The sequence below is a fragment of the Hyalella azteca genome, unplaced genomic scaffold (genome assembly GCF_000764305.2).
Source record: "Hyalella azteca isolate HAZT.00-mixed unplaced genomic scaffold, Hazt_2.0.2 contig2748, whole genome shotgun sequence".
In the NCBI taxonomy this organism is placed as follows: domain Eukaryota; kingdom Metazoa; phylum Arthropoda; class Malacostraca; order Amphipoda; family Hyalellidae; genus Hyalella; species Hyalella azteca.
The window spans coordinates 398,829-422,485 of record NW_025933011.1 but is presented as its reverse complement, the minus strand read 5'-3'; the positions used below and the strand labels follow the sequence as shown (position 1 = coordinate 422,485).

Genomic DNA, 23,657 nt, shown 5'->3' with positions numbered 1-23,657 from the left:
AAGCTACGTTTCGAAATGCCATCTGTGTTCTTTTAAAGCTATTTGAGGAAATTGTGTACGCTGCATGCTATTTATTAGTAATATATTGACGAACCATTTATAAGTATCAACAAAGTTATTTTTATAGTAATGTTTTTTCACCTCACTAATGCTTTCAGCCTTCTAAATTTGGAAAACAATGTCGGGTAGTGAAGTTATTCTAACATTATTCTGATATTCTATTTCACCATCCGAATTATTATCAATTCAATCTTGAGAGATTGCAGAGTCGCTAATGCCGAGGAACAATCGAATACGAACGAGATAAAAAATAATATTCTTTGCTTTTTTTGGCTGCTAACACAAACAGCAACTTCGAGGAGATCCCTTCTTCAACCAAATCTTAGAAATTTAAAAGTTTTCAGAAATGACTTTTCACGAAGTTTCGGGATAAAAGTGGGTTCAACTTTCGAGATACATTTTTTTGCGCTCCGGGATACCGAAAAAGTTTCGTCCGATACGCCAGACAGAAGCTCAAGTTGCGTTGTAACGCGAGAAGGCATCGAAGTTTTCAGGGGAAAAGTCGCGATATTTTCGATTGCAGCTCCATCAAAAGCTACTTTGGTGAGATTGACTTTAAACTCAACAGCTTTTGGCAAAAAAAACGTGGCAAAAGACTTTGCGACCTGACGAACAACAAAAAGATTATGAATTAATTTCCTACATAGTTCCTTCTCGCCAAGCTAGTTGATATATATATATGCCTTTGATAGAAATTGAATTGCGAAAAAGAAAACGTGATTAAATGGTTGTTTCAACGACTAAATCTAAAATAATCGCAGATGATAACGCTCGTTCTTTCTCCTTCGCAATATACAAGAAGGCAAGATGTTAGAAATGAATTTAAAAATGCAAGATAAACACGTGTTCATCACGACGACTATAAAATTCTTGGGATTAAGAATGTATTTCATATATATTGCGATATAATAATATAAACTCACTGAAACTTGTAATTACATTTCCACGCATCCTTTCTCTTACAAAGCGAAAGTTAGTCCCCTGGTAACATTGCAGGGGACTATAACATGAAGAAAACTGTGTTAAGTTTCTTGCGGCAATCGAGCAACAGAGATCAAACTCGAAGCATTACTATTTGTTATTTTAGTAAAACAGTAACATAAGTAAAGCTTCGAAAACCTGCAATTAATACAGCGTTTCAGATTTCGATTAAATATAGAATTTTGTTCTAAAAACACCTAACAGCTTTTCTGCAAACCAGACATATTGGAGTTGAAGTTACATGCCTAACAAAACTTGACAAGACAATAGTTTATCGAGATGGTTTATTACACGTGCGAATTTTCAGACCTCTATGGAGATCACGCGTACTGATGAACTTCGTGCCCTAATGCAGCGATCCCTAACCCGTTCCACTGCAGTGCAGAGGAGGGAATTTACAAGGAATCTACTTGGCTGTGCCCTTAGTGAAAAAATTAATTTATCTTTTATGTGCCATTTGCTATTCAAATTCAGGTTGCCCTCGATCGCAATTAGATGCTTAATTTATCACATTTAATGTTAACAGGTAAATTTGAACTCATTTAATGTATATAGTACTTCTATTCAGTTAGTTGGTCAATTTTCAGCGATAAATGTTTTGCTCTAATTTTATCCAAGCTAAATTTGTCGCATGAGATAAATACGTTAAATACGGGCTCCGATGTACACATATTAGTGCAAATGTGAGACGATCACACATATTCAGATGTAATCATAATGCCTGAGCGCTAATATCACCAAGGCATACGAGAGGGCAAAGAAGAAATGCAACATTAATGATATCTGTACTAGGTGACCAAGTACTGAGCTGCTCCTGGAGTAATAGATGTGATTTATATAATGTTAATCTGAAATTAATGTCATGATACATGCATATTACTCGTAACCATCTAGGGATGGAGTGAATCATGAGGAGGCAGCATTATGTCAATCTCATGGGCATCACAGTGGCATATCCTTCATACGCAAGTTATGTTTTACTTTCTTTCACCATCTACGGTCGAATAATAACACAATAATTATCAACCCGGTGTAGAGAGTGGGCCTTTATGAATGCAAGCTATGTATTTTCAGGACACAAATGCCCTTAAATAAACGTCGATTCAGAATAACTGAAGAAGACTTGAACAGTATTCCAGCTATTGAGGAGCGCCCAGTCGGCTCTAAATTAACAAGCTTTGAAATTAGGCCGGATCCCTTGTGAATCAAGTCACGAAAAGTTCAAGAATCGGCAACAGGCCATGGGCCTATTTCTTCAACGCCGACACTTCTATTCTATTCTATTCTATAACTGTTTTGCCAATGGTTCGTTCTATTGAACTAACAATCATGTGGTGAATACATAGTCTCGTGATCCTTCAATTATCTACTCACACAGATTAAAATAAGTGGGTTTCCCTCATTCAAATGTTCATCTAATGGCTCAAATGTTGGAGAAAGAATCTTTGTATATATTAATTTCTAGGGTTCATGTAAGATGGCTCTGTGAAACTGACAATAGAACAACACATATGCCAGCACATATACGCTATTAAAGTTGACGATAAAAAAGTTACAAATTAAATTAGGTGCACATGCAGGAACAGTGTAATCGAAACAATGGACCAATAAACACAACTCTATGCAGACATCAACTTTCAACAAACGTACAACTAACTATAGCATCTAACTCACGCAAAAATATTCACACTTGACACACATCTCGATTTCACGGCCTTGTAGGTAAAGGTATACCTGGAAATAAGAGTGAGCAACAAAATCGTCTATATTTTTTATCTGGTCTAATTTTACGAATATTCTCCCAAACACGGGTAGCAAAAACGTTAACAGCCCATTCGCGGATAGTATAAGCCTCTGAATTGTGAATCAGAAGCCCTGTAAGTACGAGTAAATACTCTTAATAGAGGAAACAGGAGAAAAATTGAGAAAACATTATGCATATGAGCAAGTTAAGTACAATTTAGGTTAGATTAAGCAAAGCTTCAGTGCTGCATTGGACGCAGGGCGGCGCGTTATGAACTTTTAGCAGTTAATGTGACGGTCGCTCCTAATCCAGCGCGCAGCCACGGATGGACCTGCCGTAAATCCAAACCCACTTCCAGGATCAGGCGATCATACCAGGCGAAACGACAGACTAGATTCTGCCACCATCGATGGGGCTTCAGTTCAACAGACACTGCGTTTGATCGAATGGTATGGACATTAATGTACAGACGGCTGTCAATTTTTTAGTTCGTTCAGCTAGGTACAAAATTATTGCAGTGGCTTTTGAAGGAGATGTGAATTTATTATTTTTTTTTTACTTTTAAACGGTGCTTGGGAAAAAGATGCGAGTGTGCATAAAAAAAATTATTGCAGCGGTTTTTGAATGAGATGTGAATTTATTAGCATTTTTTACTATTAAACGGTGCTGTGGAAAAAGATGCGAGTGTGAATGAGCGATATGAAGAAAATGTGGTTAATTGCTTGTTCATTTAGTTCATTGTTTAGTCTTGAACTATGCAACCAATTCAACAGGCACGAGGGAATTCCTAAACTAACTAAATGCCTAATTTTTTGCTAGAGCGATAGAATGTCAACGTATTAAAACCAAAAATAGTTTTCAAACTATCCTCTCCATCATGCAGAAGCCACTAACAAAAATACTAGCATGTTTCGGATCGTGCAGAAGCCACTAACAAAAATACTAGCATGTTTCGGATCGTGCAGAAGCCACTAACAAAAATACTAGCATGTTTCGGATCGTGCAGAAACCCCTAACAAAAATACTAGCATGTTTCGGATATTCTTTCTTAATAAAGCCTCTCATTTGGTGAGGTCGGGCTAGGGCTGCAGACTCGCCATTACGTTACCGCTCCATCGAGCGCATTATGCTAACCTCTTTACCATGGCTGCTCTGGAGGCGCTCATACAGTTACTTCCCACAACAGGGCACACGTAAAAAATACTTACAGTAATTCCTAGTTTGTCGACACGTCGACTTAACCCAGATTTAATAACTTATACAGGTTCACTATAAATAGAAACATTTCAATCTTAAAATTCTTAATATCTCATGTAATCTGAATGAAAATGATCTGAATTGAAGAGGTTGTCAATTGTCAAGAAGGTTGATCGGCCGGCCAAAGAAAGTCACCTCTCATTAAGGAGATGAGGCTCTCTGCAGAATATTGTCTCAAAAGATCCATTGAATATCGCGCTGTGTGGTACGCATTTGCCCTAAATGTGTTCACCCACGTAACAATCGATTTCCGATCAGGAACCCGACCTGAAAGACGAATACGGAACCGATTACGGAATGCTCGTTGAGTACCTAGCGATAATGGAAGGGCCATTAGAAAAGTACGCCTCGACAGCAAACGCACGCTGCTCACATGTACAATGCATAGTGTCAACTGATTAGGCGGGACACAAAACTTCAAGACCTTGCTTTTTATATGAAATACTCCGTTTTCCTACAACATCTGGCTGCTTGCCGCGAAATACATGGCAGGATGTTTCCGTGAATCACCTCGTCCTTCATCTCGAAATACCGAAATACCGTTAACGCCACTGCAGAATTATTCGCACCATTATCAGAAGATCACTGAATCTTTTTTACACTTTGACACTCAATTTTAGTTTATATTTTAATGAAAAATTTGTGTTCAATACCGTATTTGATTTGCAATTCAAGGATTGGTTTTACCATGCAGCATGCCTCAGAGGGCTTCTCGCCGCGCAAGGCAGGCACAGCGACCGTTCATTAATCGTGTGGCAGCAGCGGACTGTCTGATGCCCGAATGGAATGCGAATCAAAGCGCCATCTGGAATTTGATTTGAAACCCGAGAAAGGAGCTTCGATTCATCGCGGACATTCAGTGACCTCGATATACGCATACGCTTGCATTGGCCCCCTATATATACTCTCCTGAAAACTAACCCAGCTGGTTTACGGGACAACGAGTGACAGTAATTGTCTAAAAAATATACGTTTATAGTCAAAAAAAATTTTCGCATTCATTCTTCGATTCAAACAAATTAGGTACGACTAATATTTGTTAAATCAATATTATGACTCATTAATTCATCATTGAAGATTCATCCATATTGATTTATTAACTCATGAATGGAGCAGATGTTCTTGTATGAGTTTAGCCGCTCGATTCTCTGTCTCTGTAGAATTATAAATAGTCTTTTTATGTAGTTAGGCAGAAGTTCTTCTTTTATGCAGGTTTGATTGAAGACCAAAGAGACCTTTTTGTTACCAATTTCTATTTGTTTTTGCCATGAGTCGAACAAAGTTTCTAGCTGCAAGATATCTTCCGGCGCTAGCAAGAAATTTCGTTCGGCTCATCGGAAAAATCAAATCGGTCTTCAATCAAACTTGTCGAAGTCTATTTTTTTGCAGTATGTAAACTATCACACAGATAATCGTGAATTCAAATAGCAATCGACAATTACACTAAATTTTGCTCCTTCGAAATCTTCCTCTAAAGATTCACGATTACAACGAAATTATCGAGCCATTTTCCTGCGGACGTTCGAACAGTTTCCCGTGAAATCTCTGCTGCTGACAAGAAGTTCCATAAAATTCAGCATAAATTGCAAGAAATTATGCCCCGACCGTTTTTATCTTCATTATCTAGTACATGATATGGTATGAATATGATTTATGATTGAATTAATGAACTGAAAACTTCTAAGGTGACGAAATCTAACGACAATAATAATATGAAACACGTGGAACGTAAAACTATGACATCTTATAAATAAAGCGCGCGGTCCAAGGCTTCCTTATAACAAATTTGATCTCGATCCTAATTGAGAGGACCGGTCACGCTCAATAAAATCCAGCAATCTCAGATCCCTTGAACTGACGAGGAAATTAGACGTAGAAATAAAATGTTCATGTGAGCTCCGAGACGAACAAATAACATTTTCAAAACATAAATTGGCAGATTTCATGTGTTGCTTCAATATTGCGCCGCGGAAAGTTTTGGTAATTTGGGGGCCTCATTTATATGTTCTGGCTGCTATATGGAACCTTCTCTGAAGATAATAATAAATTTCAATATGTCATAGAAAAATTTCCTTACATTTTCAAAAATGACGAAAAAGACATAAGTGGTTTTTAAACATTTGAGGAACATTAATCCTTCAACTAAGAGGAAGTAGTAAGAAAGCAGATGAGCCAAAGGCTCTAAATTTTTCGTGAGTACGACGTTTCCACCGATCACTCATCAGCGATTACATGGCTATGCTTGAAATTAGTCAGTTATTAGCTGGCTGGAGGGGAGCTTAACAATTATTCTGGTCCACCCGCTGAGGCTTGAAGCTGTGCTTGTGCTGTCACAGTTAGAATATTCCCTGCGTTCTTAATTAGTTTATTGTACATCATTTTTCTTAATAAATCCTGTGCCGCTAAAATTATTTATTGTGCGAGAAGTTTTTGAATTCACTTTCGCGCAGAATTTGTCATTGTTAAACGCAATAACAGAGAAAACGCGCGATGGCACCTAATTGTATGAATTAATTTATTGATGCGAAATAGTGAAATCAAATTCCCCACTAACGAACTCGCATAGTGAAAGCCCCAAATAAGCACCCGTGTATGGAAAAGTAGGGTATTATATGCTCAACTTATCAAGTCAATCAACATTATGATAATAATTGTAAAACTCTGATAGGACGTGATGAAAACGAAATAAATGTGCTGGATCTCCCTAGACTAGAAAGTTGAATTGAAAAATCCAACAAACGGAAAATATGTAAGGAATAAGTCTTTATGATCACATAATTAAGAGGACGCATGGGCAAGTGCATGCAAGCATTGCGTGCGGTCACCCAAACTGGAGAAATTTCTCCTATATTTTGCAGGAGACGAGACTCGGGAGCTCATAGCTGGAGGTTCATTTGGTCCCTTATGGGAGGGGACCTCATCGAATCATTAGTCTAAATTCAGGCTCAATTTGGAGCAGGCACGGAGAAAACAGCACAAAAAATCTGGCCCTATTTTTCTTCATAAAATGTGTTTTTTCTTTCTGTACACAAGAAAGATAATTTCTTCGTTGAGAGTATCTTTGCAGTGACTTGGTTGCTATATGGCTCCCACATTTGAATTAGAAAGGTCGAAGATTCTTTGTATATTTATTATTTCGGAAAAGTTTCACCTATTATTTACAAATGTTGCGCCTTCCCTAACCTGGATCTCTTGTTTTACCATTCAGTATTTTCTGAATTTCTCTGAATTCAGAATTCTCTGAATTTCTTTTTCTTTTTTTATCTTCATTCAGTATTTTCAAGCGTCACAAGTAAGGTTTCGAAATCAAAATATCATAACAAAAATAAAATTCAATATTGTCATGCAGAATCAGATCATAGAATATTCAAGCCCCAACAAACTTTTATCTTTAAAAATTTGTATGCCACTTAATTATCCTCTCTAATTTAAAGTCTCGATAATCAGACCGACATATTATTGAATACCGAATAACATAATTTGATCAAAATACCTTCCTATACACAGTCACGATAATCACGTGCATTTATTTGCTGCGGCCACCAAGGTTAGCTGTTGATGGCACCTATACTTGTAATCCCCACACACTCAGACCCTCTCATTTTCTTGGCAGGCAGCGACCATTGATCGTGGGAATCGGAAAGAACCTTTTGTATTGCGCCGTCTTGAGCAACATCGAAGTGCGGTGGGAACGAATTGGCACACAAGTGAAATACATCGGAGCTTCTGGCCGCTAATGCAGCTTCTTCCTGCATGCTATTATTTTAACAGAAAAGATACAAATCATTAAAATAAAATTATACACAGAAGTTCACGCTACTATTTATCACAAGCTGTCACATAGATAAAATGATTAAGAACCAAGTAGCAAAATGTAAAACTAGCCACTATGACTATAAGTTTGGTAAAAGACAGTGAAAAGGTGCTGAAAGTTTATTGCCGTCGATCCTTCTATTGGTGAGCGCAACTGCTAATAGAGTTCGCGTGGTCGAGCGGCCGTCAATGTGAAGAACTAAATTTTTATCACAACATTACGACGACGAAATATATGATATCCATTGGTAGCAACCAGCAGCTTCAAACTTTATTTTTGGTTTCATATTTGCGCGCCTGAAAGAAAAATGCCATTAGAAGTAATTACGAGAATTGAATCATTTGTGATCCGCTCATTAAAAAAATGCTTTAGTATTGGTCACCGATCAAGTATGTCGGTCTACGCAGAAACATTAACCGATGAAGATATTAATTGTGATATTTGCTTTGGTTCTTAGAGCGAACCAAAACGTGATAGAAATAAAATACGCAATATTCTGTCTTCCTCATCATTTTACATTGGCTATTGTGCGCACGTAAGGCATTTCCTTGTTTCCTCCTCTTAAGGAATAGAAAGACGTTGGCATCTGGGATCCAGTATTTACCCCGAAAACTTGCCATGTCCCCGTTCTCATTAAGCGACAGTTTGTAGTCAGCCACTGAGACTGACGACACTCGGGACGAACTCGTGACTCAATTCTCGTGACGTTTGTTGCCAAACTGGCAAGCCAGGGTCCAATTTCCAGACTTCACTGCTTCCTGGGACAGACTTAATCATTCTAAAGACGAGCAAGAACAGGGAGAAGGAAAACATGATTACGTATTTAGGAAGAAATTAGTTCAATGTTACAGAGTATGGAGAATGATGAACATTCAACGAGAAGGATGAGAATGATAGAGAAGGATGAACATTCAAGACGAGGAACGTAAGCAGCTGTTTGAAAAAAAGTCAGTTAAACAAGGGAGCTTCAACATTAGCAAAGGCATGAAAACTGAAATGAATATTAGAAGACAGAAAGGCCGAGTTGAAAAATCCAGAAGATATTTGAACTAGCCATCAATAGGTTTGCTTGAATTTATAAATTTGAACAACCTGATTAACTTCGTCTAATGAATCGTTCCATTTAACTTACTTCTAACTGTTGTTGCATAACATGAATATTCACTGACTGGCGTCATCTTATTTGAGTAGAGCCAACTTCAGACAGAGGTTAACAGGCCAAGGAGGAAATAGATCATTTCTATATTCGGTGCCTTGATCTCTACCTTTGAATGTTAGGCTCTCACGCTAGCATGAAATAAAGTTCTCGGCTCTAATAAAACAATAATTAATTATTTTCATGGTAAGTTTGAGGAATTAATTCACGTCTAAAGTATCGTCTAAAAACTTGGAAGTGGAATGTAGGACCTACGTAAGAATGTAGGAGCAGCATAGAAATGTAGGACATCTATAAAAAACTTGAAGTGTTTACTGCAAGGCTACAATATTGTCATCTCCGAACATGCATTCACTCAATGCATTCATTTTCAACAAACATTCCCTCACTCAACACTTCTCATCACAGTCGTACAACCGAACTATGAACATTGTACAGTGTACACCTCTAATTAAATGCTATACGGTAATATTTGAATGTAGTAACATAATAATATATGTTTATAGATATTACATTATATATATAAGCATATTATGTTTATATAATAATGTATGCTTAGTTCTTCATCATTTTATTTATCAATTTACTTTATATTGATTACCTTCTGCCCTCACATTCTTCCAATCCCACATTCCCCCAATCCCCACATTCCTCCACTCTACATTCCTTCAATCCCCACATCCCTTCAATCCCCACATTCCTCCACTCCCCACATTCCTTCAATCCCCACATTCCTCCACTCCCCACATTCCTCCACTCCCCACATTCCTTCAATCCCCACATTCCTTCAATCCCCACATTCCTCCACCCCCCACATTCCACATGCCACCTCTACTCATGTCATCACGCCACACTCGACGCATTCCTCACTCCAGTAGCTCACGCACCGCAGCCTGCTTTACTCTTAGCTCTATAACTAAACCTAGAGTTCAACTAATCAAGTAAAGCAGGTGCATCAAGCTAGGAAGATCACTCACCGAGAATGTAAAATAAAAGTTTGCTGATTGGGCTCGATTGATACGGAAATAAACCAGAGACAAATAGTGATACTGAGTATTTCTAATTCATGATGTATCAAAAGATTTTGCTCCATTGTAATCATGGTGGGCTATATACTGTACATGTAATACATAAAGTGTGTTATGCATGCTGAGGAGATTACATGAGTTAACTTCAGTTAAGTTACTCACTTGGGGGACGCAGCCGTAGGCCACAAATTTCACTCTTAAATAAGCCCTGGAGCCAACGCCTAGCTTCACCATGCATTAACTTTACTCAGCCTCAGAACTGAAAGCCGCAGACTACACTTGAAATCCGTAATTCAGACAAGCGACACACTGCCGAAAGATAATAGCGCCGTAGGTCTTCAGCCAATGCTTAATCATGCTCGCTCATAAGCAGGCAGTTCCTCATCCGGCTGTACCTACTCCGGCCTAACCTCTTCTGGCCTAACCTATTCACGCTGTCCCGGCTCACAACTTTCTTGCAGCCAATGACTGGCTCTACCCGCACACTTGGACCGCCTTTCTAACTTCTTGCAGCCGATGAGGTTAGGTTAGGTCCGCTCAGGTTTGTTTTGGGTGGAGAAAAGTTGCAGCTCGTATAGGTTAGGCCAGAAGAGGTTAGGCCAGAGAAGGTTTGGCCAGTTGCAGTATGGCCATGTTTACCTTTGGTAAGCTTATTTTGTGGCTGTGGACATCCGGCGCTGTGGCTTTGAGCACTTGACTTCATAGGCCGTTGTGCACTCTAGCGTTCTTACCTATGGAAAGGAATATGAACTAAGTGTGAAGTTTGGCAAAGCTGGCCTCCGGCATACGCCCCCTCACTTGCACATGCGTGAGTCAAGGCTGCCTCGGTAGATGCTTACCGTATCTTTGCATCTCCACGTCAACACCGTTGAACACAGCCAGCATGAGCCATTCATTGGGTAAGTAATTATACTTAGTTTATTACGAGTAAAAATTGTCATTACTACCGGAGTTAAAAAATATTTACGAATAATTTTAGAATAAATTGTGAAATTTTGTCCACCGAAAAAATTTTTAGGGTTAGATTTAACGGAGTTTTCAACCTTCAATGTTCCATAAGGCAGCTTCATTCGACGGGCCTTCAATTGAGGCCCGAAATGCTGAACGAAGTTTGTTCCCGCGCCATCGAATTACCTGTGATCATTAATCATTGTTGCTCCTGTTAATTAGCTGTACTTTTTCTCAATGAATCAACTCGACGAATTAAGCGGATGTTGTCATTTGCCAAATTCATGGACGAAATTAAATTCTGCAAAACTAAATTTTAAAATGGATCTCTATTGGTCGACTAAATTTTTGAAGTTATGACCTTTTTCTAAAATCAAACGATATAATTTATAAAATATTAGATGGTGAAGGTATATTAAAAGGGATATATCGTTCATATTTCATAATTTTGGTGAAAAATTTATACGCATCGAATGAAACGTCGGCATTCCTTATTCTTTTATTCAATTGTTCTCAATCAGCATTTATGAAATAGAATTATATTCTTGGAAATGTTTTTATTATGCCAGTTAAAAACATTCCGTTCATAGAATGTACTTACGTGATTTTCATGTTAAAGCCAGAAGAAGGCAGCTAAAATATTTTCACAATAATTTCCTTATTTCTTGCAAGTTCTTTTTCACCAATGTGAAACCTACTTCTAATTTTATTCTTCTGTTTTACCTTCTAGTTTTATATAAACCGTAATTAATATAACTTTTGGCATGCATACATGGAAAAGTTTGATATCAAAGTTCAGTTAAAATATGCCCGATTATTCGTTTTAATTTTATTCTAAGCTGACGTTGATATTTTTTCCCACAATTTTACAGCTTTAAGATTTAAACATTTTTGCGCAGTAATTCAGATCTGTTGGAGTCCATTTCATGGAGTCACGCAGCTCTTCTTCACGCAAGTCAAGGCCAGCGGCCGACCCCTGCTCGTCTTGCTGGCCATTATGGATGCCTTACTCAATCATCCTTGCCAAAAGAAATGTCTTTTCTGGGTCCATTGAGTTCCTCAAACTCTGGGCCTTGTTGCAAACGCTCTGAATGGGCACTTGAAACGAGCTCAGGCTGTTCCGAGACAGCGTTTGCATATTGATGGTCCGATATGCAGTTGCGATTTGCAACTCGTGGATCTGAATACGTGCACAGACCTTGAGAGCAGCCGTTACATGTTGCAATTCTTGCTCTTCAATTTAAAATAAATATATTGAGCAGCGCATATTTTTATAGTATTTGCGAGTGATTAGATCGTGCAAAAATCAATGCATTTAGGAAGAACCATTCCACATTTTTCAAATTATCTATTGATTTACTAGAAAATAAAAGTAATTTACATGATAATACATAGAAATGCTGTTGAAGATAATTTCGTGTACATACACGGTAAACTAATAGATAAAAATGAGAAGCAGTAATTCCGATAGTAACAGAGCAATTTACCTAATTCATTTTAAAGTTTATTCGCGGCTCGACTTCTAGTTCTATTTCCAAAAGACGTGGCACGGCTGTTATCCGATCTAATCTTCTCGACCTCGTGATGTTTCGATGGCTCATTTGTGGGGCATTAAAAACGATCCACTATTATGTTCCTTTGGACGAGTGCCCGTCTTCGTGAAGGCATCCTGTTAGGCTGAATTTTTTCCACCATAGAATACAGCGCAAGATTTATCGTCTTGCAATATCGAGTTTCGTCCTCGGGCAAGAATATTCGCTAAATTTTTTGCTCCTGATTTTTAGATTTCTTCTAGGGGCATTTGAGATTCAAATTAATTCTTATTTATTCCTACAAAAAATATAGCCTTTAAAATTATTAACTACTTCGTAAAATTTGGAAAAAGAGCGCGGGTTGAGATGTGTTAAGTGGTTGAGAAAATGGCTTATTATAGCCATGTAATTTGCAGCGGATTTTGTTCCACAATATTCACGTTATGAAAAAATCATGCGATCATACTGAACGAATAAACTTCGTTTCATTATATGGAATTTATAGGTTCAAATTACTGTAATTAAATCCCACATATTATTCAATCAAAGCTTGTACAATTATATATATCTCAACTCCATGATATATTCTCTTAAATTACATATAACCAACTTTTAGATTATATTTAGGAACATTCACCTTTAATTTTAAAATGAGATCCTCCAGTCCGTCATTTTTTGCGGATCTTATGACAGATTTCTAAAGTTATTCCAGTCCGTCCGTCTTTTTTTGCGGATCTTCATCAGCGTGAGACTTAATTTTAAAATGAGATCCTCCAGTCCGTCATTTTTTGCGGATCTTCTTCAGCGTGAGACTTTGCCGACATCCGGACTGCCATGGAAGCGGCTTGTGACCCTCGGCGTCACGGTCACCCTATAAAAGGCGGGCACCCCTCCGCAGACAGACCATTCCTCATCGGTGGCCAACAGTGGAAGGTGGAACTTGCTGTCTTTCCATCAAGTCGTTTGTTAAAGTTCTCTTGACATCTGTTAACTTGAGTGATACTTGAAACAAGATGATGAACAAGTTAACAATTGTGAGTAATATATTATTTTCCAATGAAGTTAATTTTGTATTCTGGAAGGCGGCTCTACACAGCGAAATAACGTCGACTTCTGAAGCTGCCGATAAGCCAAAAAAATATAACCGAGTACTCACTGCAGCGAGTGACAGAGAGCGCGTTTTCTCTTCGACGAAAACGTGAAGTCACGGACGGACAGACAGACGGACGGACAGACGGACATGGCGAGCACATTAGTGCATTTATTTCATACATGAGAAAATGCGCTAAAAACGGCTTCTTCGTTTATAAGAAGCGCCTAGCGGTAGCGTCGACTTCCAAATTTCAGTCGACTTCGGAGTCACAATTTTGCCAAAATAGCGTCATGTTTCGATGCTGCTGCCTTCCTATGTTGCACTGTATCAGGATTTAGATAGTCGGAATTATTTTTTGTGATTAAATACCCACTTGACCTGTTACTAAATTAAATTTTTTACCGATTAGTGGTGATAAATACAATTACTACCTCAATGATTGTGATATTTACACCCTGAAGAAACGTATTCGTAATTATTTGTTGCAAACAAATGTTATAAATATTGACATATATATAATCGCAATTCTTCATGCGGCATCCATAGACAGCACTTAGACAAGTATCCGTGTAAATATATATTTACAGCACATTGCCGGCAAAATCGCAAAATAATTAGTGTTTGTTAATTAAACTCCCACTTCTTAATATTTGAGGAATCTTTATATGAAATAGAGACGAGTTGTGTAAAAAATTCTTTGAATGGCAAGTATTTGAACGAAGTGAGAATTTCAGGGGCGATAATTAAAAAAAATAGTATTGTAGCATACCGGCAATAAAAGTTACGTTTCAATTTTAGTTTCCTAAAAGTCCCTTTAGGTTCACAATTAAATTTATTTAGTATTCCTTACATAAAATAGACGTTCTCGAGTACACATTTCAATAACGTTAAATTAAAAATGTAAGATGCCCCAGAATTTTCGGGATTAATCAAGCGGATATTGTTTTATGCGCACCTTTTAATCACACAACATATAAATCATTCAAGTCCGCCGGCTGCCGCGTCGTCATTGCGATCGAAGGCTCTGATATAAAATTGACGTTCTTGAGTCGACATTTCAATAACAATAAATTAAAAATGTATAAAAAAATGTATCAAATGTATAAAAAAGTATTTTTTACATTAATCAAGCGGATATTAGTTTATGCGCACCTTTTAATCACACAAAATATAAATCATTCAAGTACCTACGCCGGCGGCCATATACGTCGTCATTGCAAAGGCTCAACTCAAGCGGTTGGTCGGGAAGCCAAAGCTGCTTCAAGTCGAGCGATAATTAGGCAAACTTGCCTCAAGTTTTGTTCAATACTCATGGCGGCAATAACTCCAGAAACTCGGTTAAGTTCATTGCCTAACTTTTACTTGGAATGTGTTGAAGTTCTCGGTGTATTAATGAAGGTGAAATGCTGCTATGCGTTCTCGGGTGGCAGCCCAGTTTCTGGCGAGGAATTAGAATTCGCTAAATTCCTGGAATAAGAGGATGTTTCCAAGTTGTGTAGTCGAATACCAGCGTAATGTTTTGCACTCAGTATGTTATATAAATATTTTATGTTGAATTCACGGACGAGGAAACATCAAAGAGCGCACTAATGCACTGGGGTTTAGTGTGCTGGATTTGACAGTAAAAAATCTGTTTTCGTGTGTTCCATCCCACAATTTCTGGACAGAATACTTTAAATATGAGTTGAGGGAAATCAATATCATTAACAAAATCAGTTTCAAATAGCATTCGTATTCCACTGAATGCAACTATAAAGAAACGTCAGGCGATTAATAAAAAGAAATAAAAATTTAAAAATATGTTTTAAATCTTTAAATTTTCATAAATGAATTTTCCAATGCCAAATACTGTAGATTATCGTTTGTAAAAAGAATTCTTGTTTTCATTCATGATATATAGGCGAGGCTAAATTATGCCTAACATATATTTGTCTATGGTTGCTTGTGAATCTGAAGCTCTGCGCCACAAATATATACAAGGGATCCTAGACAGCGTATCCACTATACATATCTTGCCGGGATTTTACCTGAAGTTTCATTTATAGTGGAGAGTAGTAGATTGAAACCTTATTATGAATTGGGTTTATACATTTAATTTAAACCACGCAGAATAATTGTTTTTATATTTTGAAACAAGAGTCACACCGGAGTTCTACGTTTCAGGTGAAATGTGGTTTCAGACGAGCTTTCCTTTAAGCAACATATATAAGTTTTATTATCAACGAGATTGAGATAACGAGATGCTAAAATTGCTGCTATTACTGCATATAAGAAACGCTGGCCTAGCCTGCTACTTTGTGTCAATACCAGAATCAAGTTTTGGTCTGCCAATGGACATGTATTTTAATTCATTTAATCATGGTTGTTTGCGCTTCTATTGTAATTTAGCTCGAAATTTGCAGTGTCACTTCTGAAATGTATGCAGAGAAAAGAAATGGCCATATCGCAATGGAAACAGGCCTGTGCCATAATTGTAAATTGTTTATTCTCTGCATGGTGGGACTTGTTGGTGCACGATGAACATAACAACATATTTTCTTTATACGTGAAATTGTCTCTTTCAGAGATTGAATATTTCTAAAAATGAGTTCTAATTAGTTGCCGTGTTCATTTTAATCTACGAAAAAGTGATCGACTCTCAGTACTCATGGTTGAATTCAAAGTTTGAGAATATTTTTGTGAACAGGTTTGGACTACAATTATCGTACATAACGCATTAGAATTGAGTGTCATTTTAAATAAATCTTTTGGGATAGCGAACGGTAACATATGGTTGATAAAAAAATTGAATTTCTTTATTTCGATTAGTGGAGCATAGATATCATGAATTGTTTCGCACAAAATTCTGTTTCGTTGATTCAAATTTAAATGAATCGTTCCAATATGTTTTGGACACTCGAGAAGTACAGGTATTTTATTACAACACTTCTCTTTAACTTCACTTCTTGTTGTTCGTTTGTCTGCTACATATCTTATAGTTGATATTCTGCACACTTCTATCGATCTGAAATTTTGCAGATCGATATGATGCATCTCAAGTGCACAAAGTCGGAGACAATGCACGAATCGATTTACAGAATAAATAATTTTATAAATTGATTTCTTTTAATTATTAAAAAAATTATACAGATAAAAATAAAATAATAAATTCATTAAACATGTGTAACATCGGAGACACTGGGCACTTTAGAAGTGTTGTCTTTAAAAAAGTAATTTTTAAACGCACATTTTTAAAATGCATGTGAAATCAGCGGGTGAAAAATAATTGTGCGGGTGGACAGAACAATACAGATCCTGAGGACAATTAATTTTATCCGTTGGCACCCACCAAGTACTGGTATTAAAATGCATATGAAATCAGCGGGTAAAAAATAATTCCGTGGGTGGACAGAACAATACAGATCCCGAGGACAATTAGTTTTATCCGTTGGCACCCGCGGGTTGCGCAAGGCGCTGAAGAATGCGCGACTCTTGCACACTTCCGCGTCCCTGAGGCAGAAGACGAGCGACGCTTGCACAGCCGGCGGGTGAAGATCGTACGGATAAGGCACGCGCTGAGGCTTCTTCTTGACGAGCGTGAAAAACTTGCCTACTTTTTGGTGATGAGGATACGGCAGATGGTGCCGTGTTTTGTGCGATGCGGCAGCTTGCTCATAATGATCGTGGCGTGGAAAAAAAACCAAAATAAATTGTATGGTTTTCATGATATTAAGGCGATATTAAGATATTAGGCGATATTAAGATATATACATTGAAATTGACGGTCACGGCGCAGATTTTTTATACAATTGTTTAAAATTTCGCTCGGTAATCTGATGAATCAATATTACATGAGCGATTACCTTTTCAGTAGTTATATTGACTCTAACATTTTATTTCTTCTATAGCTATCGTATGTGTCATTGCATAGGTTTTAGTAACCGATTATGAAGACCTTGTGTGTTGATGGTTATGAGTGTTGCATCAAAAGATGGTGATCGAATCGAAGGTTGATCAAACTGTGGAACACAAACGAAAAAATAATAAATAATATGTTTTTTTTTGCAACTTGCTCTAACTGCCTCTAAGAATCGCTAGCAAAATTATGGTAATTGTTTATCTTCGTGTAATATCTTAATGTTTACTGTAATTTGTAGATCATGTCGTAATTTTTAGTGCATTTTCTCATATATGGAAGAAATATAACTTGGTACTCACTGCAGTGAGTGACAGAGAGCGCATTTTCTCGTCGACGAAAACGTGAAGTCACGGACAGACAGACAGACAGGCTGACGGACAGATGGACGGACAGACGGACATGGCGAGCACAATAGTGCATTTTTTCCATAAATGAGAAAATGCGCTAAAAAGGCGCTATTGTGCTCGTCATGTCCGTCCGTCCGTGACTTCACTGACGGACGGACGAGAAAATGCGCTCTCTGTCACTCGTTCACTGCTGTGAGTACTGATCAAATTTTTTATTACATACATTTTTCTGTGCAATGATCGATGATAAATCGTTGTGCCAGACTCCCATGGCAAAATATCGGCGAGTCCTTCAACATCGAGAAGCTCGGTTGTGTGCCATTCACCCTCTGCGTCGCTTCGTTGTACACCCTACGGAAACTGTTGCTCTGGTTGTTTGATTGCAAAATTAAAACAATTTACCCGACCTGAAGGTCAGCTTCGTGTTGGCTTAATGTTTCTTCGTAACGAGCAATGCATTTTTACCTTCTGCCTCATTAGCCAGCCCGTAAGACTTGCTCTCAGGGACATCTTATGTCAGGGGTGTACGTCGTTTGTCAAGCAGAGGTACGTCACTTGCTCGCAGTGGCAGTACGTCGTTTGTTGAGCAGGTGTGCGACGTTAGTTCTTCAGCAGTGTACATTTTGCAAGCAAACGCAAGTCTTTTTCTCGCCAGGAGTATACGTCGTTTGTCGAGCAATAAGATGGCTGGAAAGCTGATATAAAATGGATCTCAAATATCATGATTTCTCCCGATCGAGCAATGCTGAAATCTAAATCCGTCATGAAATTCTTAAACTCGGAACTAAATTTATTCCAACCAAATTGCGGTAGTAGGAACTCGAGTAATGAAATAACATCTCAAAATTTCACTCGGTGATGGGTCTCTTTTTACATATATTTTAACCTTTAGCATCAAAAGAAAGACATAATAATAAACTTCTGATAATAATAGGATAAATTTACGCTTTGTAGTAGGATATTTCATTTGTTTTCTTTATAGATTGTCATTGTGTGGTTTGCACAATACATAAATATTGAATAAATAATCGTCTCTTGCCTCATGAATGACTATTGATATTATTTACACCACTGAACTTGGGCTAACTGCTATCTGTAATACCTGTTTAAAACAAATCATTTTGTTAGAATTTGGAGTAGTTTTATGTCGTAAATAGTCCAAATAGTCGTGCGAAGTCTCTAATTGTTCACTTTTAACGAAATAGTTAAGATGGGTAGTCTTCAAGGCCATATTAACACTTATCGCGGTATTTCGGATAAACTATGTAACATAACATAAATCCAGTTTATTGCTTAATTTAGTGTCATTTCGAGGCCCTAGCAAACTCTTCGTGCGTCTCGAGTCTTCATCTTCATCCCCCCTGCAAGCAGCTACCCACAGCTGCACGCAGTCATCTTCGTAACGGAAGTTACGTAGGAGCAGCTGACCTTGCTCGCTGGGACCTCAGCTTACAGCGTGGGTTGCCATCTAGACATCCGCCAAGTGCATGGACGAGCACCCATGGGCTCAACTGTGCTTCAGTAGGAATTTTCCACCGCACGCTGAAACAATCACCTTGATACACAAAACCAATAGATGAAGTCTTGATATAAAATTTAATAGCAAAGACAATACCATGAAAATTCACCATTTATTTATAAGAGAAAACGTTTCGGAGTCCAGCTCCATCGTCTTTTGAATTCCTGCTTAACTTGCGATTTAAGCAAACAACTGATTTTAATACAAAAATTCAATAAGAATACAATTCATGGAATAATGATATTATCGATATATTAAATGGAAAAAAATGCACCGTATGACTACATACGAATATTATTAAAAACCTGTTCATTGATCTTATCATTTGATTGCATGTGAGCCTATATATGTCACTGAGAAAAAGCCCTGTTGTATCAATCTTGGCTCAGAGTTAATCCTCACAATTCTGTTAATTTCATACGTATTCAGCCTTCCTAGGGATGCACTCATCGTTCACTGATCAGTAATAAATCGTTGTCTTGCTGACCTTTGGCACTGAACTGTGGCTTCATCACTTGACCCCGACGATCCCGCTGAACCCCACTGCTGGATTATCGGTGGCCACTGAAAATCTGATGGGCGGCCAACTCTTATTTGATACTTTTTCGAAAGCGGAACTAAAAATTGAAATGAATGGCCGTTTTTACAACTGCTCTCGACACGCGACACGTCTCATGCTTGGGAATGCGGACCCAGCTTGGGAACTCGTCGTGATAAGAGATCGTGAGACTGGACCTGAAATCCTCTTTTTTTTTTGGTATGAATGCCGCGTCAAACAGACTTCAGCTTGCACAACGCAATTGAATGAAAGTCAAGAAACACTGAATTTCCAAGACGACAGAAATTATTGAGAGCGTATGTCAATGAAACATTCTACGATAAAATATTCGAATTGAATTCTTGATTTCGCCCTACTAGTTGATGATGCAATGGTAAAAAGTCCCATAACTATTCGCAGACGAGCTAGTTAAAATTTCTGAATGATAAACATTTACACACAATTTCGGTTAATTTAGCAGATGTTTGAAACGGCCTTCAAACATTATCAACGACACTATATTTTCGTCGACAATTGTTCAGTATGCACAATAGCTTGCAATTGAACAAGAAATTAGATAAAAATAATTAACACCAGCACATAAGAGTGGTGATTACATTGTCTAAATTGTTTTTACAAATTCATTGTCGTACATTGGAGCAGCCGCGCAATAAGATTAAATCCATTATTAAGAAACTCATTAATATTGTAAATGATTTCGTGTTTTTCTTATTTTCCTATGAGTAAAAAAATTGATGTTGTTGCAGGTGCTTCTGCTCGGATTGGCAGCTTTGATCTTTGCTGACAGTGACGAGTTCCCATCGTTCAGAAGCCGTTCTTGGGACGATGACAGCGACGAACGTTTTGGTGGAAACTTTCGTTCCTTCAACACACGTCACACGAATGTCCACTGGGCCGCCGCCCAGCGGCCGTCGACCTCCTCTTGGCGTCGCCGCGACTACAGCAACAGCGTCGAGAGCGACGAGCGATGGGGCGGTAGTCGTGGCTGGGCGAGACCGGCCACCACCAGCAACACGCACTGGAATACACCTACCAGAGCCACTTGGAAGACTCCAGTGAAGTCCACGTGGAACAACCCAGCATGGGACAACCAAATTGGGCAAAGCTGGAACGGTGCGCATTCCAACAGCATCTGGAGCAATAGTGGCTCACGCAGCAATCCCTTCAATTGGGCCAGTCAGAGTAAATGGAACCAGGGTAATTCGTGGAACTCAAAGAAGTCATCAAGTAAGTGATTTTTTCATATAGTTTCATCCAATCACCTCTTCCATAAAAAACACTATTTTTTTGGTGGAATTTTGAATTTACTTTTTACTTCTGTAAGTATTCACTACTTTATAACTGAGTAACTATTTTCAAGTTGAAAAAAAAAATTTAGAGCTCCGAATATCAACTTTTACATTTTGCCATTTATACGCCAAGGTTGCATGAAGTAAGATTCTTTAAAAATAACAGTTATCTCTTCATCTCTTAGACATTATTCCCACCAAGGCAATTGGGCTTTCAAGTAGAAGCGATTACAGGCTGACTAAAATTAGAGAAATTTATTAAATTTATCACCTCTATACGCCATTTGTAGTTCTGTGATCGTAATTGAATGGGAAACTACAATGTATTATTTGCTAACAGTACTATTTTGAATCAAAGAATAATCTGAACCTATGGTTTATATCCATCTTGCAACACATTACATTTCATTTGATAATTTGGTTGGGCATTGAGCAACGTATTGATTGCTATTGTCACAGAGAATTTATATAAATTATTGAGACTCAAAATCACTCATAAGATTTGTAGAATATTGGGCTTGTTTATTATTTATTATAAACACATAAATATAACATCTGCTCCGGTGTTATTACAAGATTAAGTTAGGAAAAAACTTCTTAAACATCCTGAAACCGGAAGTAACATGATTACATTAGAATTATGGTCATAAATCACGACAGTGCGTGTTTGTTAGTAGAGTTACGGCAATAACATGATCTGTTCCGAGTCCTGCCAGAGTGATTCAATTAATGTTTAACTTATATAGGAACAATGATGGTAAAAATTAACGAATTTTTTTTTCAGATCAAGGAAAGTGGAACAACAACAACAACCAGTGGAACAAGAGGTGGTGGTAGAAAACTTCAGTTCATCGGCTTCCGAAACTTGATGGCCGCCCAAATTTAGTTTCGAAGCGCTACATGACTTGGATATTATTGTTATAATGTATGCTTGATTAGAATGCAGCATAGTACTGAACATCTAGTGGACGAATAGTTGTGTTTTTTCGTACTCAAACTTAGGGCAAAGTACAACAAAGATTTTCTGTGCGAAACCGTTTTTGTATGATGACCTTTGCTGCTCTTTTATGTGTCAATTAACGTTTAGCGAGACTTTTCGCTCCGGTATTATTCTATTTAAAATTATCATATTATTTGGATGCAATGCTATTTCGATGCATAATTTCATTCTCGGAGTGAACGATTCACGGAAACGATTCCCTCCGAGCCACATCTCGGCAAACAAACGATCAGGCCAGAAGCAATCGGCTTAGTCCGGGATTGAATTGAATTACGATTACTGAAATCTGTCTGTGATAAAGAAATTTTTGAGATTATTTGTTATATGATTTGGCATTAATTTTTGGGTATTTCCTTGTGACATGGCATTTGTTGCTTGTTATTGAATATAATTTGATAATTAGAATTATTATGTCTCTTACTTTAGCAGTGTAGTTCCAATACAAACTATTTAGTGGTTATTCTACCGTCTCCTAAATTTAATTTTAGTAGAAACCATCTCTTAAACTTACTCGTCGGAGATTCCCACCTACAGAGGCGATGTATTATTCCGAATGTTCCTTCGCTAATTCAAAAATTGGTTCAATTTGTCCACCGAATGGCAAATTCAAGGAAGGGCTCTACGCTGAACGATTCTACATGTCTCGGATTGTCCCGTTTTATTGTTTTCAATGCCGACCGTTGGGCGAGCGCCAATAAATTCAGATAGAAATGTATATCGAACTAGTCAAAATAAAACTAAATTTATAATTCGAGATCCGACGAAGATAAACAATTAAGTTATTATTTCCACTGTTATAAAATTAGTTGAGTTGTATTGTCAGAAGTATATATTCCAGAACAGTTTTGATAATCCCGATTTTGCCCTCAATTCGTTGTTGCTGAGGAGGGAGGAAAATCATGAAATTAGTGAGGTATAATAACTTATAATTCAAAATCCAGCAGTGATTGGACAGACAATTTTGATAAGCCATTTTAATAAATTTGATGAGCGTCATTGAAGAAATTTTTCCACCTAGACGGCCACTAGCTTATTATTCTTTGATAGCTTGAATCAACTTCACTCTATTCCGTTAATGGTTTGTAATGCCCATGAATGCCACCTTGGAATAGATTTGGATAGGCTTATTTCAGTGCTGGGTAACTTTTGATTCCATCAAAAAATTATTTGATGTCTTCATACGAGTCTTTCTTCTGTATTGTCCACTCCTGAGGGTTTTGGAACGCACATTGGCATGTACCTAGAATGCCGCCGATGATCATAGGAATTTGGTTTCTGGAACTCGTGTCCGTACTCAAGTTAACTAAAATCTGGCCTGGAATGGTAGTGCTTCTTCAGTTGTGCTTCCCTTACGCGGTTACGCTAAATGCCTGGTCTCGTTTGTGCAAGGCAGCATTTATCTTGTACAGGATTCAACCTGTCGAAACAGGAA

The 23,657-nt window shown here is 37.8% G+C and overlaps 1 protein-coding gene across 1 annotated transcript; it reads left to right on the top strand.

Annotated features, from left to right (window-relative positions):
• Window positions 1–13,437: 13,437 nt before the first annotated feature.
• LOC108681278 (bifunctional endo-1,4-beta-xylanase XylA) lies at window positions 13,438–23,221 on the top strand. Its single transcript, XM_018170300.2, has 3 exons — window positions 13,438–13,554; window positions 20,683–21,163; window positions 22,010–23,221. The coding sequence occupies exons 1-3, from the start codon at window positions 13,534–13,536 to the stop codon at window positions 22,060–22,062; spliced, it is 555 nt and encodes a 184-aa protein (XP_018025789.1). The 5' UTR covers window positions 13,438–13,533; the 3' UTR covers window positions 22,063–23,221.
• Window positions 23,222–23,657: the final 436 nt, after the last annotated feature.

What these genes read in the sequence shown, in the direction of transcription:
- LOC108681278 (XM_018170300.2), top strand. Translation starts at nt 13,534, where the DNA reads ATGATGAACAAGTTAACAATT. An exon ending in TGATGAACAAGTTAACAATT is followed by an intron (nt 13,555 to 20,682) that starts GTGAGTAATATA and finishes ATGTTGTTGCAG; the next exon opens with GTGCTTCTGCTCGGATTGGC. An exon ending in GAACTCAAAGAAGTCATCAA is followed by an intron (nt 21,164 to 22,009) that starts GTAAGTGATTTT and finishes TTTTTTTTTCAG; the next exon opens with ATCAAGGAAAGTGGAACAAC.